The following is a 15,978-nucleotide window of genomic DNA, read 5'->3' as shown; positions in this document are numbered from 1 at the left end:
CCTCAAGGTCCCTGGCCAGCCTCTTCCAATGGAAAGGATGGAAGCCAACATCTGTTTTGCTGAACCATTTGAAACTGCTGGTAACAGGTAGCAGGCACCGTAGATATGTTATTTATTGCTTTGATCCCTGCAATTCTGCTTTGAGGTAGACACTACTATTCATAGGAATGACTCAATGACATGTAACACACACAAGATCATTCTTCGCACAACTCTAAGCAAAAGATGTATGTGTAACCAATACTGTAGTTATTGGCATGGATTAGTTACCCAATACATGTTAGTTGCCTGATTGCTCAAGTTCTCACTGGTAGAAAAAAAAACACTGTGGTTTTTTAGAAAGTAATAGTAATAATAAATAGTAATAACTCAATTTTGTTAAGAACACTCAAAGGCCTTAAATTATTGCACTTGGTAATCTCAAAAATTTTATTATTTTGCTGGGTCTTTTATATTTTCTATCAAGGATATGAAGACCTAGCTCTCATTTCTCAAAACCAAATTTAAGTATAACCAATAATTCATATTCCAGCTTCTTTCCCTATAGGCAAAACCTAAAAGATGTGACATCTATGTTTCTGTGAGATTCTGCCTTACCTCAATGTGTGGGTCCTCGAGGCCATGTTCAGAGTCTCGAACATCATAACTTTTTGATAAATGCATATTAAATTAAATCCTGTGAATCGGAACTATAGTGACAGCTTGACTCCCAATTTTATCTTATCTTTGTTCAGGGGTCAAGGGAATGGTGGCTTTCATCTGCCTGGCTAATTTCAGCCTGGAGCAGCACAAAGCTGCATCTGAGGACAAGCGAAGTCCCTGTGAAGAGCTAGTCCCCAGGAAACTCAACCTGTACCATGCGTGTGGGATTCCAGGGAGAAGAGCAAAAGATTTCTAGGCAAAATAACATTGTTTTCTGTTAGAAGGGTTCAAAGTAGTCTGAATCCTTTTCTCATGACTTGTGAGGATCTTCTTCTGAATACAATATCAAAATTAGAGAAAAATAGAAACTTGTATATTACAGAAAAACTCAGAAATAGTAACAGCAAGCTGTAATGCAATTCCATGAGTGGAAGATTGGAGAGGAATTTGCCAGTCATATAGCTTGAAGATTTCCTGCAAATGACTTATAACTTCCAGGGATTTCCTCTTCACCTTCAGTATATCAAATTTACTCATCCTGTGAAAAAAATTAATGTAACCTAAAATAATCACAATGGCAGGAATTTTAAATCTTGTTATCTGGCTGGTAGATCTTGGATTGGGGGATGGGATGAAGCATAGCACATAAGTACCAACCTTAAGTAGGTGTAGCCTTAGGTACAAGTCATTGTATAATATTGAGATCAAGCAATGTAGAATGTTTTCATGCAGTGCATTCACCTTTTGGTTTTAAGGACATCCCAAGGCAATACATCTAAAGGAACTTTGTCAGGGTACACAATGATGGTTATTTTTGCACAACCCCCAAAATATACAACTAACCTCTGGAGAAAGAGAAGCAGACCAGATGCTGCTGCTTTAAACCTACTGAGATGTTATGTATATAGCAGGTAAAATTAAGGCTTTCCAACAAAGTTAGATTTTGGTGTTGATTATGATTATATGCAAACCTCTTATAAGCAATGTTATATGGTTTTGAGCTTTGCTCAGTAGAGAAATGTGTGTAGATATATATATTTTCAGATCAAAATAATTTTTTTCTTCTTACTATATGGTCACTAATAATGCCACTACATTTTAAAATGTTTTTTATAATTTTTATTGATTTTTTTTAGAGACAGAGGAAGGGAGAGGGATAGAGAGATAGAAACATCGATGAGAAAGAAACATCATTAATCGCCCCCTACTGGGGATCGATCCTGCAACCCTGGCATGTGCCCTGACCGGAATAAAACTGTGACCTCTTGGTTAGTGGGTTGATGCTCAACCACTGAGCTTCATTGGCAGGGGTATTTTAAATGTATTCATTGATTTACTAGGTACATTATAAATAATGAATTCCTTACTCTTATTTTTTTAAGGGAGTCAAAATCTGAAATGAAATACTATTCCATCTGTTCACCCCCAAAAATAACCACAAACCTTATAGAAAAATAATTATATAGTATTTAAATTTGGCCATGTATTATTGGTTTTTACAGAGGTAATCTTGAAGAATATAAAGCTAGCTTACAGTGTTCTAAAACATAAAGTTATCGGAGGAGATACTTTTGATGCCTTGAGCACAGAACAATTTGACCTGAATTTTGAAAGCCATGGAGTCCAATTTAAAAGTGACAGGTAGTGGTGTGGCTGGTTTTACTGCCACTCTAAAGGGAAAAAGAATTTTAGCATTTTTCAGTTGAAATCACTGATTGAAATGGGAAAAGGGTTTGTGAGAGAGATTATAGTAGCTAAGGATCATTGCATTTCAAATAATAGGTCGGAAACCTTACGTGGAGCAGTGGAAAATAAGAACTTCCAGATCCTCTCGGTGTATCCACAGCAGAGACGTCTGTGCTGTGACCCAGCGGGAGGGACACGGTCAGGCTTCCTCAGGCCAGTGCACCGCTGAACAAGGGAAGAGAAACTGCAGGCTTTCCCATGTCATTAAGAGAGTCTCTGTGAAAATACTGACATTTAGTTTGGTGTTCAGCTGGATGGTGAGAAGTTGTCAACTCCCTCGATCCATCTGAGTCATGTTAAAAATACTTTGGTGTGTGCGCTTGGTCAACTGCAGGTGTTTGGCTGCGAAAGCTCAGGAAGCACAAACATGCAGCTAGAACACTGTGGTGATATGAAGTGGTTCACAATGATTTGAATGGGAGCTGAGAGAAAACATCGTTTATTACCAATTAATTTATTTCCTTTTTGGAAGCGTTTCTGCTAGGCCAAACATCTGGGTGAAAAACAGAAAGCCTTAGAGAATCCCTTGCAAAAATTGTTTTCTTCATCCAGCCAGTCATTCATTTATTAAACAAATATTTATTGGGTGTTTATTATAGAAAAGGTCTTACTGCCAAAGAACTTAGGAGGGGAGAAAGTTACACGCATATACTAATATTATTATAGAAATTAGAAAAAATTGGAGAGTGTCACAAACGAGATGTAAAGAAACTATTACACCTGAGCAGATTACTTAGCTATAGCTGGGGGGTTCAGGGACCCTTTCTGGTCAAGATGGCATTGGGCTGAACATTAAATGAAATGTTCTAGTCTAACTGGAGTTTAGTGTACGTAACAGAGACACTTTTGGTTGCAAAATGCAAAGAAACTCAACTGAAATTCGAATGAGGAGACTGAAGGGGGCAAAGTCCATTTGAGCATGATTGTTCCCATTCAGAACACATGATAGGAATACACTTGGAGCATTTCTTGTAAAATTGGGAAGGGGAGAGGTGTGGTCTCTCCAGGCTGCGAGAAGAAATTGGCTTATAACGCTGCTGTTCATTAAACAACAGCCTAAGGCATGGGGCTGTGAAGGTAGATGCAACTGTAAATGTCGGATGAGGGGAAAATCAGGGCGCGGAAAGCGACTGCAGGAGTAAAGAGCCGAGAAGATAGGGGCTGGGCTTGTGGTGAGGAGAGCGAAGCTGGAGGAGTGGGTGTGAGTCCCAAGCGGCCAGTTCCAGCGTCGCTGCAGCTTTACAGCCCACTCGAATGTGAATGCTGATCATTCTCAGGGTGCCGTGACCCAGATGAGGACGCACGCGAGGAGCAAGTGTGCGAGGGATGAAAGCAGTCAACTTGGTGCACTGAGCCTGCCGTGCAGCTAGGCCCCCAGCTGGGAATGTGGAGCAGGCGTCTGGATCGGCGCTGGACGGGGCCATCGATCTGGTAGTTTCGCAGAGGTGATGGCACCTGTTATTGGCGGTCAGGAATAATACGGTGAGAGAGAAGAGAGTCGGGATGGTCAAAATGTTTGATGGCTTAAACACCAGGACGTTTGAAAAAGTATGGATGTTTTACTCTCCTAAACTATTAGAATAACTACTTGAATTTTTACTTTTCACCTACATGGCTTAGTAGTTGGGACGCTGACATTTTTTGTGATTTAAAAATTTATTGTACGTGGGAAGGCGTGGCGATTTCTAACACATGAGCTTGGTTCCAGGGTCTCTGTGTAATGATCACATCCCCTCTCAACAGTTATTTTTTTAGTCTGGGAAGTCTGAACAATCCTAGGGGATTTATCTAACTGGTCTCCTCAATTACAGACACACTTCATTCAGTCTTCTGTGCTTTGGTCACAGACAAGCTTATTTTCATATTTTGTATCTGTCTTCAAGTATACTCATTAAACTGCCTTCTTTATTGGAGATTTTTGCAAGCAGCTCTGAAAATTTCTTTTTATTGAACATGAATTAATATTGATGACAGTAAACATTTCTGAACACATTTTTGTATCACCTATTTTAAAATTCACAGTCATAATCATATTTGGACATCTCATGCAAATTTTCACACAAGCCTATACTTTCCTTGTTGTGTGTTGATGTCATTCACAGAGATGTAGTATATAGTCTTATTATATAAAGTAATCTCATTCAAGACAGTTTATATATTTTGGGTGTGTGTGTGAAAGCAGAAAGTAGGGTGGGTGCCTTACACATAGTAGGCATTGGTAAGTGCTAGTTCAAGTTAAATTTAAAGTGGGCTAAAAAGGATGTTGGCACTATTAATTAGAAATGCTAGTCTTGCCTAACTCTGTACGTGGAACAAAAGATCACTCCTGGACTGTTAGGATCATTAATTGCCATGGTTAGAAAACAGTATTTTCCTACTGATAGACCAGGTGTGCACAGAAATGTGCCTATGTAAACAAGATTATTCCACTCCATAAATAGTTTGAAGTTTGTATTGGAAGGCCTGGAAAAAAGTACTAAGGACATTCACTTACGCTTTTAAAGACAGTTAAATGATGTCATTTTGTAGGTGGCAAGATAAAGGGAATATGATCTATCTGAATAAATTTTATTTCCTAGAAGATGTTATTAAACAAGGCTCTAAAATTATGTTTTGGGAGAATACATGTAATTTTGAGTGGTTAAGAAAGTTTTTCAACCTAGGAACTGGGAGCTGGACTAAAGGTGTATTTGTAGTAAATTCCTCTAGCCCGGTAGATCTATGAAGTTTATTTGGGGATAATCTAGAATCTTTCATGCCAGAAATTATCAAAAGCTAAAGCTATTCTATTTATGCAGAAGAGAATTAAATCAGCTATTTGATAATTCACTGTCTTCTCAGTTTAGTTTGTTTCTACAAGACAAGTGTAATTTTGCACTTGTTATCAGTCGCTTGGAAAAAAATGAAAAGAGTCTTCAATGCTACAGTGATTGTGTTTTCTGATCTACATGTCCTCAGCTTAACTTCTAAATACAAAGGCATTTTCACAAAATACAAAAGAATACAAAAAGTGTAAACATTTGGGAGGCTTAGTTAATGACAGTATAAAAACAAGTAAGTTTCACCCAAAATTGCACAATAGTATTTTAATAACTCCAATCCCTCTGCCGCCATCGTCACATGGTCTTTCTGTGTCTCTGGACAGCATTTCGGAGGCAAGCAGCTCTTCAGAAATGAGTGAACCCAATACATGGTATAATTCTCTTCCCTTTCTCTGTAGGTAAATCCTAAGACAAACTATAATTCACTTTCAAAAGAACCAATTTTGGGTAAATATTTTAATTGTGTGTTTTGTTTAAATTTTCTGACACAGCTCACCCTTAAAAATTTAGAGAACTAACCCAATGTTTTGGAAATGTTTCTCCTCTAATCAAAAACAAAGGATCTGAAAGAAATTTAATTATGTATTTTGGGTTTACCTAATTCCTTACTCACACACATGTTGTTTTGTAAAAATTCAAAAGAACTCTTTGAGCCTTTTGAGAATAGGAAGTTCTATTTTGCCAAGTGTAAGGGTGTGTAGGTGCCAAGAGTTTCAAGTTTAACTTAGAATTAAGTCACAATTCATATTTGAGGAAACTTGGCAAAAACCTAACAACATGTTATCATTGGGAAACAAAAGCAGCTTATGAACGGTAGATTTGTTAGTATCTAACAAAAGAATAAAAAAGATAATAAAGTAAATATAGATAGAGGTCGGGTTCTTTACAACAGACAGCTGAGCCCTCACGAATCTCTAAAACAGTCCTCACAAATTGGGAGAAATTATTTTTTAAATGTAAATTGCATACAGTCACAACCACAACATCTTACACTTCTTAAGCACCAGGGGCTTGGATAAGGCTCAGTAAACAATGTCATCTCAGCAGCAGAGGAAGACGCTGTTACCCTTAGATTCCTCCTTTCACTGATGAGACTGAGCAGGAGAGATGCTAGGTAACCCCTCCCAGTTAACACGACTGGGAATAAGCGAGTCTGGAATCAGACCTGAGGGCCCGACGTCAGGAGCAGGTTCTCACCCAGTGATCAGGACGCGAGCCGCTAAAACATGAATGTGTATTGTCTACGGAAAGGGCACACGATCAGCTTAACCTCTTTGATGAAATGCTTTTCGGTATCCCTTCAATTCAGTGTGGAAAGTTTAATAATTATGGAAATGTTTTGAATTCTAACTTGTTATCTCTATACCTGTGATTCTTGATCTTTTCTGGGCTCCTGATTGCTTCAGTAATTAAACAAAAGGTAAGGACATTCTGTCCATAAAAAAACACACATGCTCATACACCAGTGCTTAGAGAGTTTCAGAAGATTCGCATGTAACTTAGAAGGTGAAAGCCTCATCTTCCCCTCCTGCTGTAGCATCACCTTCCTAGAAAATTAAATTTTGGTTAATTACCAGCCTGGGGGAGTCCCCTTACCCTGTCCTGTACATCATTTATTTATTAGATGTTACTTTTTACATCAGTAAAACTGTAATTAGTTCATTACTCTTGCTCTTTTCTAGATATAAAGAAAACTCATTGGCTTGAGAAGGGGTTGATGGTAGAGGGAACATATTTGAGTTGAATTGGATAATCTCATCTGTCACTTGAAAAATTGACCTGAATTTCAATGATGCATTAGAAATTTCACTGTACACATATGAGTAAGTGTAAGTTCTCAAACTCCAAATGGGATTATAAATGCATGACTTGAAGAAGTTTAAATTTGCTTGTGTCAGTCAGCCCTTGCTTAGTCTAGTCCTGTCTCTAAGTTTTAAATTCATTCTGGCCCTTCCTGGGCTGTGAAGCCAAATCCTAGAAGTAAAAATCTGTCAACTTGACAAGATATTGGTAATTTTTCCCCTCCATAAAATGGGTTAGTTCCCAGAGGTTATGGTGCTTGGAGCATAATTATTAAGCCTGACATCTATACACAAAACCATGACTTTCATAAGTTGCTACCCTTTTGGTGGCCCTGTGGCTCCTTTGTAACACCAGGGGAATTTTCTACAAAATTGGGATGATGGTAACTGTTAGCCATAGGATTACTGTTGAGGAGTAAATCAGTTAATGTATATGAAGGACCTAGAACAGTGTCTGGCACTATGAAAATGGTGGTGGTGGTTGTTCTTAACAGTACTGATAGTAGTTTTACTGCCCTGGCTTGAGCTCAGGCTAGAATGACATGTGGCCAGTTGTGGGCCACAGTTAATGATAGCCTGTGGTGTATCCGAGCCAGTTGGAGAGGAAGAACTTAAATATAGTTATCCAACAATTTCTGTGATATCCGCTATGTGCCAGGCACAGTGTGATTTGCTGACCACTTCCCATGACCTAATAAAGTCAGAGCTGTGTTAAGAAAATGACTGGAAATGTCACAAAGATAAGTCCAGGATTTTAACGGGAAAGGATGCCTAGAAACCTGTCGTGGCCAGTGGAGGGAATGGCATTTCCTTGTGTACCATGGCTGAAGCAAATGTCGCCTTCTCAGCTGAGCTCCCACCTTTTAACTGACCACACTTCTTTGTTCCCACCCCTGCTGCAGGAGGGAAAATCCTCTCCGCGCAGGGTGCTGGTCCATGTTGTTTCTTCTCTGGGCTTCCCCTGGACAACCATAGTGCCTCACTTGTTGGGGGCAGTTCAATCATTTCACAGGTATGATGAACAGTTATGCTGTGCTCTCCTTCCCTTATTTACCATGGCTCTTCTTTAAAAAAAATTAAACTTTTTCAATTACAGTTGACTTTCAATATTTTATTGGTTTCAGGTGTACAGTAAGTGGTCAGCCATTTATATAACTTACAAAATGATCCACCGAACGCCAGGCTTAGCTGTTACAATAGCAGTGACGATTTCCCCTAAGCTGTGTCGGAGGCCCATCCTATTGATGGTATTGGACCCGCACTGGGTTCTGCGCGCTGGTTCAGCCCCTGGGTGTTTGTGTCGGGCAGTGAGGAAGGCAGGGAATGCGGAGCTGTCCTTTCCTTGAGGGGCTTTATTGTTCGGCGTGGAGGAGGCAGACCTGGGGTGGGGCGTCTCAATGTGCCAGGGGAGTCAGTTCACAGGGTGCGATGGCCCCCCCATGTTCCAGCTCGCCCTCCACCCCCAGTTCTCATGAGGGCACATGCACCCATTATGTGAGAACCCCTGTTCCCGACTTAAGTCTGTAGAAGCTGTACTCTGAATTGTGCGCTCTGAGTTTCTTCCAGTTCTGGTAATGGGCGCTATTGAATTGTTTATTTACACTTTCTTGGCCAGTTTATTTTTCACATATGAAGTGTATTTACTGATGGAGAAAACACATGCGGTTTGTGAGTGTGACGCAATGATACTTTCCTTTGGAAGTAGAAGAGAGGCCTCATTTAAGCTCTACTGGCTAAACAGTTGCCTGGATGTTCTTCACTGGGTCTAAAGGAGAACATTCTGCGTCGTCCCTGGTGCAGGCAGACACCTGTGTACGTGTACATGTTGTGAAGGATGGGAAGGACATAGTAACATCCGTACCAGGGAGTACTTGATGCAAGAAAAAGAAGTGACGCATCACCAAATTAGATCCTTATTTTACATGTTTATTGCCAGATTTCTTTGTGTGGACTAAGCATCTACGCCTTCATTAATCCTTAATGCTTCCTATAAAACAATTCTTTGTTCCATGCATTTTTAAAATCAATCTGGATCTAGATTTAGTCAATACTCGATATTGTGCAGACATTACTTTCACTTTGTTGATTTTGCATTGCTCATCTGGTTCCAGAATAACTTTTGTTTCCTTATAGTTACTGAGCCTGCAATTTTGGGTATTTTCACAAGACTAGGGGTATCTGCTTATGACTCTGTGGGACCACAGATTAGATATGCCCATGTTTGGATACAGAACAGTAACATAACAGCACACAATCCAATTTCTTACAGATGCTTCAGCCTAAATACAGCTCTCCTAGTTTTCCTCCCACCTCTCTGAGTGCCGCTCTGGCTTGGTTTTGCCGTCTTTGTTTCCACTGCCGGCACCTCGTGTTTCCCAGAATTCCCTCTGTGGCCCTTTTCTATCTATCTTTTTCCTACATGTGCTTCTTTGTTCATGTCCCTCCCTCTCATAACTTTCAAATAACACTAAGTTAATGAACCTCCAATCTGTTTCTCCAGGCTGGATTTTTTCTCTTTGGTTTGCTAAACAAACCAGCAGGATTTCCCCCGGCGCTCCAAGCCCTGCCTGGCCCCGCTGGAACCCGTGGCCCGCCCCTCCCCTCCCCACCCCTCCCAGGTGCGGCGCATTCCTCCAGGCGGACCAAAGCCCCCTGGTGCTCTTTCTCCCTCACCTCACACCGCAGTCCTTCCACCCAGGCCCCCGGAGCACTCCCTCTGTTACCTCTACTTCCTTGACACTGCTTTAACCAAAGCTGTTACCATTGCTCACCTGCATGGCTGACAGCCCCTTCACCGATCCTCCATCTCTTGAATGTCGGTCTTCTGCTGTCCACATTGTCCCTAGTGCCACCTCTCAAAGCACACCTTTCGCTCTGACTCCTCCCCTTCACCTGCAGGATGAAGTGCGAAGTCCTCAGCAGGGACCCACAGTGCCTCCCACGGCCTGCAAGTGAGCAGCCTCGCCTCTTGGCTCAGGCTCTCCCCAATGCCCCCAGTCGGTCCTTCACTCTAGACCCGTCACCTTTCCCCAAACAGTCTCTGCCTTGTTTTCTTTGGTATTTTGTTTATGCTGTTTATTTTGTGTGGAATGTTCTCCCCCTTCCCTCTTCTCTGCCTAGAAAACTCCTCGTCTTTCAGGCTCATCTCAGCTCCCTCCTGCTTGAGATGCCGTCCCCATCTTTCCTGTGCAATGGGGGCTGCTCCCCGCACTGTATTCTGTACGCCCTGGATGTGGGCAACACCCATCGCGAGTGCAATGACTATTTCTGGTTTTTTTTTGTTGTTTTTTTTTAATCCACAAAACTTTGAGCTCTGTTTGGATAGGAAACTTCAAGTGACCCAACATTTTCTTATTACCCAACACAGTGCCTGTCATATACAGACTCTCAACTAGAAACCAAATGAGTAAACTTTACAATAATGTTTAAAGAAATATCAATAAAAGTATGATGTGGCTCTTTTCTCATACCCATACTCAACTGTACCAAGCATCGACTGGTCCATCTTTCTCCCTTTAAGCGTGAGCTTCAAGTATTGGCTTGTAGTTTTGCAGGGCATTAGAACTTGATGTGTTCATAGGTTCCTGGTAGTTTAGATGTGTTAATATTTTAAGTAGTTTGAGTTTATAACGGCCTATCTTTCTCTAAACTAGTCTGTCAGTGAGATAGACCTGAGGCTTCTCAGTGTTCCCACTTCTGAGCAGTTCAGTCTTCACTGGAACCACTGTATGGGCAGAAGTGGCTTTTTGTTTCTCTTTCTGTTAATCTAGGGAATGACTCTGGGCCATGTTCACCTGCCTTAGTGGTTCCCACATCTTCATTTTTTGTGTGACCAAAATTCATAAATAAAGATCAGGACACCTACTTTTTTCCAAATTATCCTAAAGTGTCATGGTCCTCTTTTTCCAGACAGAACAAGATTTTCCTTTTACGTGTGATTCTCACTCCACAACTTCTTTGTGATGGAAACTTCACAAACATTAAAGGGGCTTCATGTATTCTGTCACTATTTTTAAAACTAGATCTTGTGAGATACCTACTTTCTGTTCACAAAGAAGCACTGCTATTTTCTTTAGAGCATAATGGGGGGGGGGAATACCTTTCAGAACAAAAATATAGGGCAGTTTTGTTTGTTTTTACATAGGCCAATAAAGAATGTTTTCCCAAAATGTATTTCTTTTTTTGAAAAATGAAACTCTAATTAATACATTTTAAAAATTATTCCTTCCTGCAGTGGGCATGGATTTCTAAAGTGTGTTTGTGTGTGTGTGTGTGTACACGCGCGTGTGTGTATGTGTAGACACTAATTAATGACAGAGCAGCGAGTAGAACAAATCATGGCCAAAAAATTCCTTTTAACAATAATGTATATATCATGCCTCCTCTCTTTTTTAAATCCTGTTTCCTTATTATTTTAATGGTTTCTACCTTTATCTTAATGGTTTCTACCTTTATATAAATGTGCTTCTGCTACATCATCATTTTACATGGAAAGTGAAAGCTATGAAATACAAACACACTTTCAAGTTAATTATAATAAGTTAGTATTTATTGAACATTTACCACGTACCAGGCACTCCAGTAAGCACTTTAGATGCTTCATTTTGGTCATGAATTAAAATTAAAATGGAAACACTAAATGAAATACTTAAAAGCAAAGCAGCCGCAATACATTTGTCAAACATAGAAACGCCCTGAATAATTTCTTTTGTCCTTGTATAAGCACAGCCCTAAATTTCAATTCGATCTTCAGTTATCACAGACAGATTAATCTTACTCTCTTTTCTTACTTTCATCGTAGTCAGAAAGAATTAAAGAAATAGTTAATATTTCTGGGATACCAATCCACAATCAGGCACTCATGAGTGTGACACATACACTCAGCGAAATTAAAAATAGCTACAGGAAATTAGACCTAGAGGAACAGGACTCTTCTGCCCATCTTGTTAACTATTTTAATCCTGTAAAGGCCGAAGTATTAAAAGAGCACTTTGCTATTTTCAGTCAGTACAAAGTAGCAAGTTCATTATGGTTAATTTTTGGGTAGTAAACAATAGCAAAGAAGAAACAAGGAGATGCAAAAATGTCTTATATCAAAGAATTTGAAAAACTGAAGTGATCTGGCTCCTCTGAGGCAAACGGGGCTTTGCAGTTGGAAGTGGAAGCCCCTGAGCGTCACGGCCCTGCGGAGTCACACGCCAGGCAGCAGCGGGTGCGCCTGGGCCCCGTCGCCCGCTTCGGGCCAACTCTCTGCTGACTACAGGGAGGGCCTTTGACTGAAAGTGCTCCCTTTCCTTTCGATTTCCGTGCATTTATTTTATTTAATTTATATACTTTTGTAACAGCACAATGCCTTCGATTATTTTTCTCTTTTCCTTCAAAGTTGCGTTGCTGGTTCCTCTGTGTCCTCTTGCCTTTTCTCTCCTCTTCCTGGCCTAGGAAAGATTTTGTTTCTTCTGCAGAATTTCTTTACTCTCTTTATTCGAATGTTTTTGAATCACTTCTTTCTTTTTCTATTTCCATTCGGGGACTCTGAAAGGGATTTAGCAATTTTAAGATGCTGATGTCAGTTGTCCAAACGAAATGAGCGAAAACGACCACCACCAAAAGCCAGCACTGAGGAAAACGCTGTTCAGCCCGGCATGTCCATCGTAGGTGGAACTTGCGTTTCGTGTGTGGCCACAGCTCTGGCAACTGAATCCCGTGCGTGAAGAGTTGGATGGTTTTCCTTTTGGAAGATAGTAACGAATGTGAGAGGTCAATCGTAATTCCAGTGAAAAGGTTTTTGAGAAGTATTTACAAACACTTTTAAATAGGAGAGAAAATAATCTCGATATTATTGGTTATTTATGCTTTAATTCACAATTTAGCGGTTAAGTCTCCAATAATTTGTGTTGATTCTCTGGCTATTTTCTGCCGGTTGTTTTTTCCAACTAGAGTACAACAGGGCCCTGCTGCGCCCAGTTTACATGCTAGTGCTAAATGTACCGTTATTATATGATTGCATTAAAAAGATACATCTACTGAAATAAGTTCTGTTTCTTGTCATGTCCAAATCACTTGTCAGAGCCAAGTTCAAATAAAAAGGCACAGACTGACGCCCATGCCCCCGACCGAAGCAGTTTCCACGGCCCGCCGCTGGGACAGCGCTGCCACTCGTCTCCAGGGGGGCGCAGCCGGCACGACACCCCGAAGCCAGCCTTGGCCCGCGGCTCGGGAGGGGCCAGGCGAGGGGTTCAGCGAGGCCGAGGGCGGCGGGGATCACGCCTCGCGCTCCTCTCGGGCATCCTCCCGGCTTGCTTTCTTTCCATCAGCCCGCCTCTGATAAGGCCTTCGCCTCTCGCCATTGCCCATTCAGATCTACACAGCCGAGTCAGTAAGAGTACTGAAGCATCTAAAGAGCCTCCCCGGGAAAACAGAATTTTAAAATAGGAAACAATACACTGCAATCCAAGGAACCTTTCCCTGCTCCCCCAGTCCACAGTGGGTTTGCCCGTCTCTGCCCTTCCCAACATGTTACCCTGCCCCCTGCATCGTCCCGACCGTCTGCTCTATTGTATTTACGCCAGTTAAAAAGGAAGAACAGTATATAACCCGCTACCTTATGATATAAGAAGAAATTACCTTAGAATTACCTTACAGATGAGGCCATGTTCATGGCTATGCTTTGTAAACTATTAAGTGTTTTGTAGTGTATTTAAATTTATTTTCTATGTTACTTCTGCTTCCCAGTTGATGTCATAATTACTCTAAAACTATTTCCATTCTAGAACCATACTGGACAAGAGGGGGGTCTATGTTGTTAATTCACTTAAATCAATCAGTAATTGTAAGTTAAAAATTATTGTCAGTCGTTGAAAGACATACTGACTCCGGCCTAATGTTCATCAAAAACGACTCCATTAAAGCCAGATATAGCTCCTGGGAAAAAGTACTTAATTAGAAAGGCAGAAGTTGAGTTTCCCTGATTCTTAAACGTATGCTTCTTTTCCCCTTCTAATAAATTAGATTTTTCCTGTTTGAAAGTGATGGTTATTACTATGTTGCTACATAGCTTTTAGAAGTATCAAAAGACTTTAATAAAAAGAAAGCAATTTTTAAAAAAATTGATTTTAATTATTATTAATAATCCCTGAACAGTAATCTCCTTGAAGACGAAGACTCTTGATACTATCTTTGAACTGTTTTCAGTACCTGGCAAACTATGCTGTAGGGGCTTAATTAAGGTCTGTTAAATAAATCAAAGGGGTCTGAGAGCAGGGGAGCCCATCTGTGACCAGCTACCCTTGGCTGTAACTATTGCTACCAATGGAGAATCAGCAGCATGACAGGTATCTAGTCATCAAGTGAGAAATAGCATGAAAGGCCTTTTAATTTAGGAATGAAACTTCTGCACTAAACACTGAGCATAAATTAAAATAAATACCCCAGAACTTGGAAATTTTAAAAGTATTTTTAAAAATAATTCTTGGGTCAAAAAAAATCATAAAACCACAATATAAAAAGAAAAAATTATTGTGAACCACCTACGTAATACCTATAATGAATCCAAAAATATATACAGGGAAATTATAACCACACAATTTTTTATTACTAAAGAAGAAAAAGTAAATTGACTACTTAACTCAAAAATAGAAAATGATCAATAAAATAGATAAAAGAAGAACATTATAAGAATCCAATACCAAAACAAGAGAGTTAAAATGATAAATCTAAGAGTAGTTTATTGAAAATGCCAATAAATACATAAATCAAGAGCTAAAACAAAAATAAGAAAACAAAATTATAACATAATAGAAAAGATATTGAAAAATGAAAACAGTACACTTTATGCAACATATCAGTGAGAAAAGCTGGTTTAGGCATCCAAATTTCTGGGAAATATAAGTTACGAAACTCGACTCAAGGAGAAATAAAATAATAATCCTCTAACTTCCGTCCTTTCATCTGTTTCACAACTCTAAGCAACAGAACATTTCTACACGACTTAAACTGTGCCAGAGCATAAGGAAAGAAAGCAATCTTCATAGTGTTTTAAATGAAGTCAGCGAAGCTCAAAAACAATGTTTCAGTGAGAACCAAAACGGATAAACATTTTAGCCCAGCACCACTAATAGATGTCCACATAGGCGCCCTAAATAAAATGTTAGCAGCTGGAATCCAGGAGCACGTGGGCAGCCTGATAAATCCAGGGTCAACAAAGAGGCATTAAACATTGCTAAGCAATTCCTTACTAGACTATCTACTGCTATCAATGACCATTATTATAATGAGACAAGGGGGAACTATTATTGTCCCTTTCCCAGTAAATCTATGAACTCACTGTTCACTTGATTTTTTTTTTAAAAAGAATTACATGGATTGTAACACACACACACACACACACACACACTCGTGGTATGTATATTCTACATAAAACTAAACTCCGTTGGGCTTAACTCTGTATCTAAGAAGGCTAACTCTGGGATATGGACAAATAAACTTATGAATTTCTCCAATAAAAATGTCCTTACAAGTTCATAAAATGTAAAAAACACTAAAAGTCCTGAGACACTATATAAAAGAAGCTCATCTAACTTTTTGTAATGGATAATCTAATAAATCTGAGACCCTTTTTCTCAGCACACTTATTAATATGCCTTGAAAGACTCCCTCATAATCAGTTTTAAATTTCTGTACTAGAAAAGTTCCATTAAAATCAAGAGTATCGTCATCATGCAATTAGATAATAGAATAAAATACAATATATGACATTAAAAATAAAGAGGTAAAATTAATCATTTTTGTAGACAATATAATCTCTATGGAGTGTTCAAGAAAACAGAAAAACATGAAGTAAAATAAGAGTTTATAAAGGTGGCCAATAAAAAAATTAATTTATAAAAATATAGCTTTCTTTATAAATAATAATTAGGAAATATAACACAAGCAAGGATATAATTTATAATATTGAAAAATGAAAATAT

At 39.5% G+C, this 15,978-nt stretch overlaps 2 protein-coding genes across 5 annotated transcripts in view; both read right to left on the bottom strand.

Annotated features, from left to right (window-relative positions):
* Positions 1 to 15,978, bottom strand: part of MME (membrane metalloendopeptidase) — a 578,791-nt gene that overhangs the window by 187,217 nt on the left and 375,596 nt on the right. The gene's annotated exons all lie outside the window — the stretch shown is intronic.
* The window catches only part of LOC308557545 (uncharacterized protein), a 227,081-nt gene continuing 213,954 nt past the window's right edge, over positions 2,852 to 15,978 (bottom strand). The window contains exons 3-4 of one of the 4 annotated variants that reach the window (XM_081138080.1): positions 9,784 to 9,904; positions 2,852 to 3,843 (exon numbers count right to left, since the gene is read on the bottom strand). In XM_081138080.1, the coding sequence (XP_080994206.1) occupies positions 3,755 to 3,843; positions 9,784 to 9,904 (210 nt within the window). In that variant the 3' untranslated portion in view covers positions 2,852 to 3,754. Of the gene's footprint in view, positions 3,844 to 9,783; positions 9,905 to 11,535; positions 13,416 to 15,978 lie in introns of those variants that run through there. The other 3 variants (XR_013998843.1, XR_013998846.1, XR_013998845.1) reach the window with 3 other exon arrangements.

This window comes from Miniopterus schreibersii, assembly GCF_964146895.1.
Source record: "Miniopterus schreibersii genome assembly, chromosome: 5".
NCBI classification, from domain to species: domain Eukaryota; kingdom Metazoa; phylum Chordata; class Mammalia; order Chiroptera; family Miniopteridae; genus Miniopterus; species Miniopterus schreibersii.
This window is presented reverse-complemented; position numbering and strand designations above follow the sequence as displayed.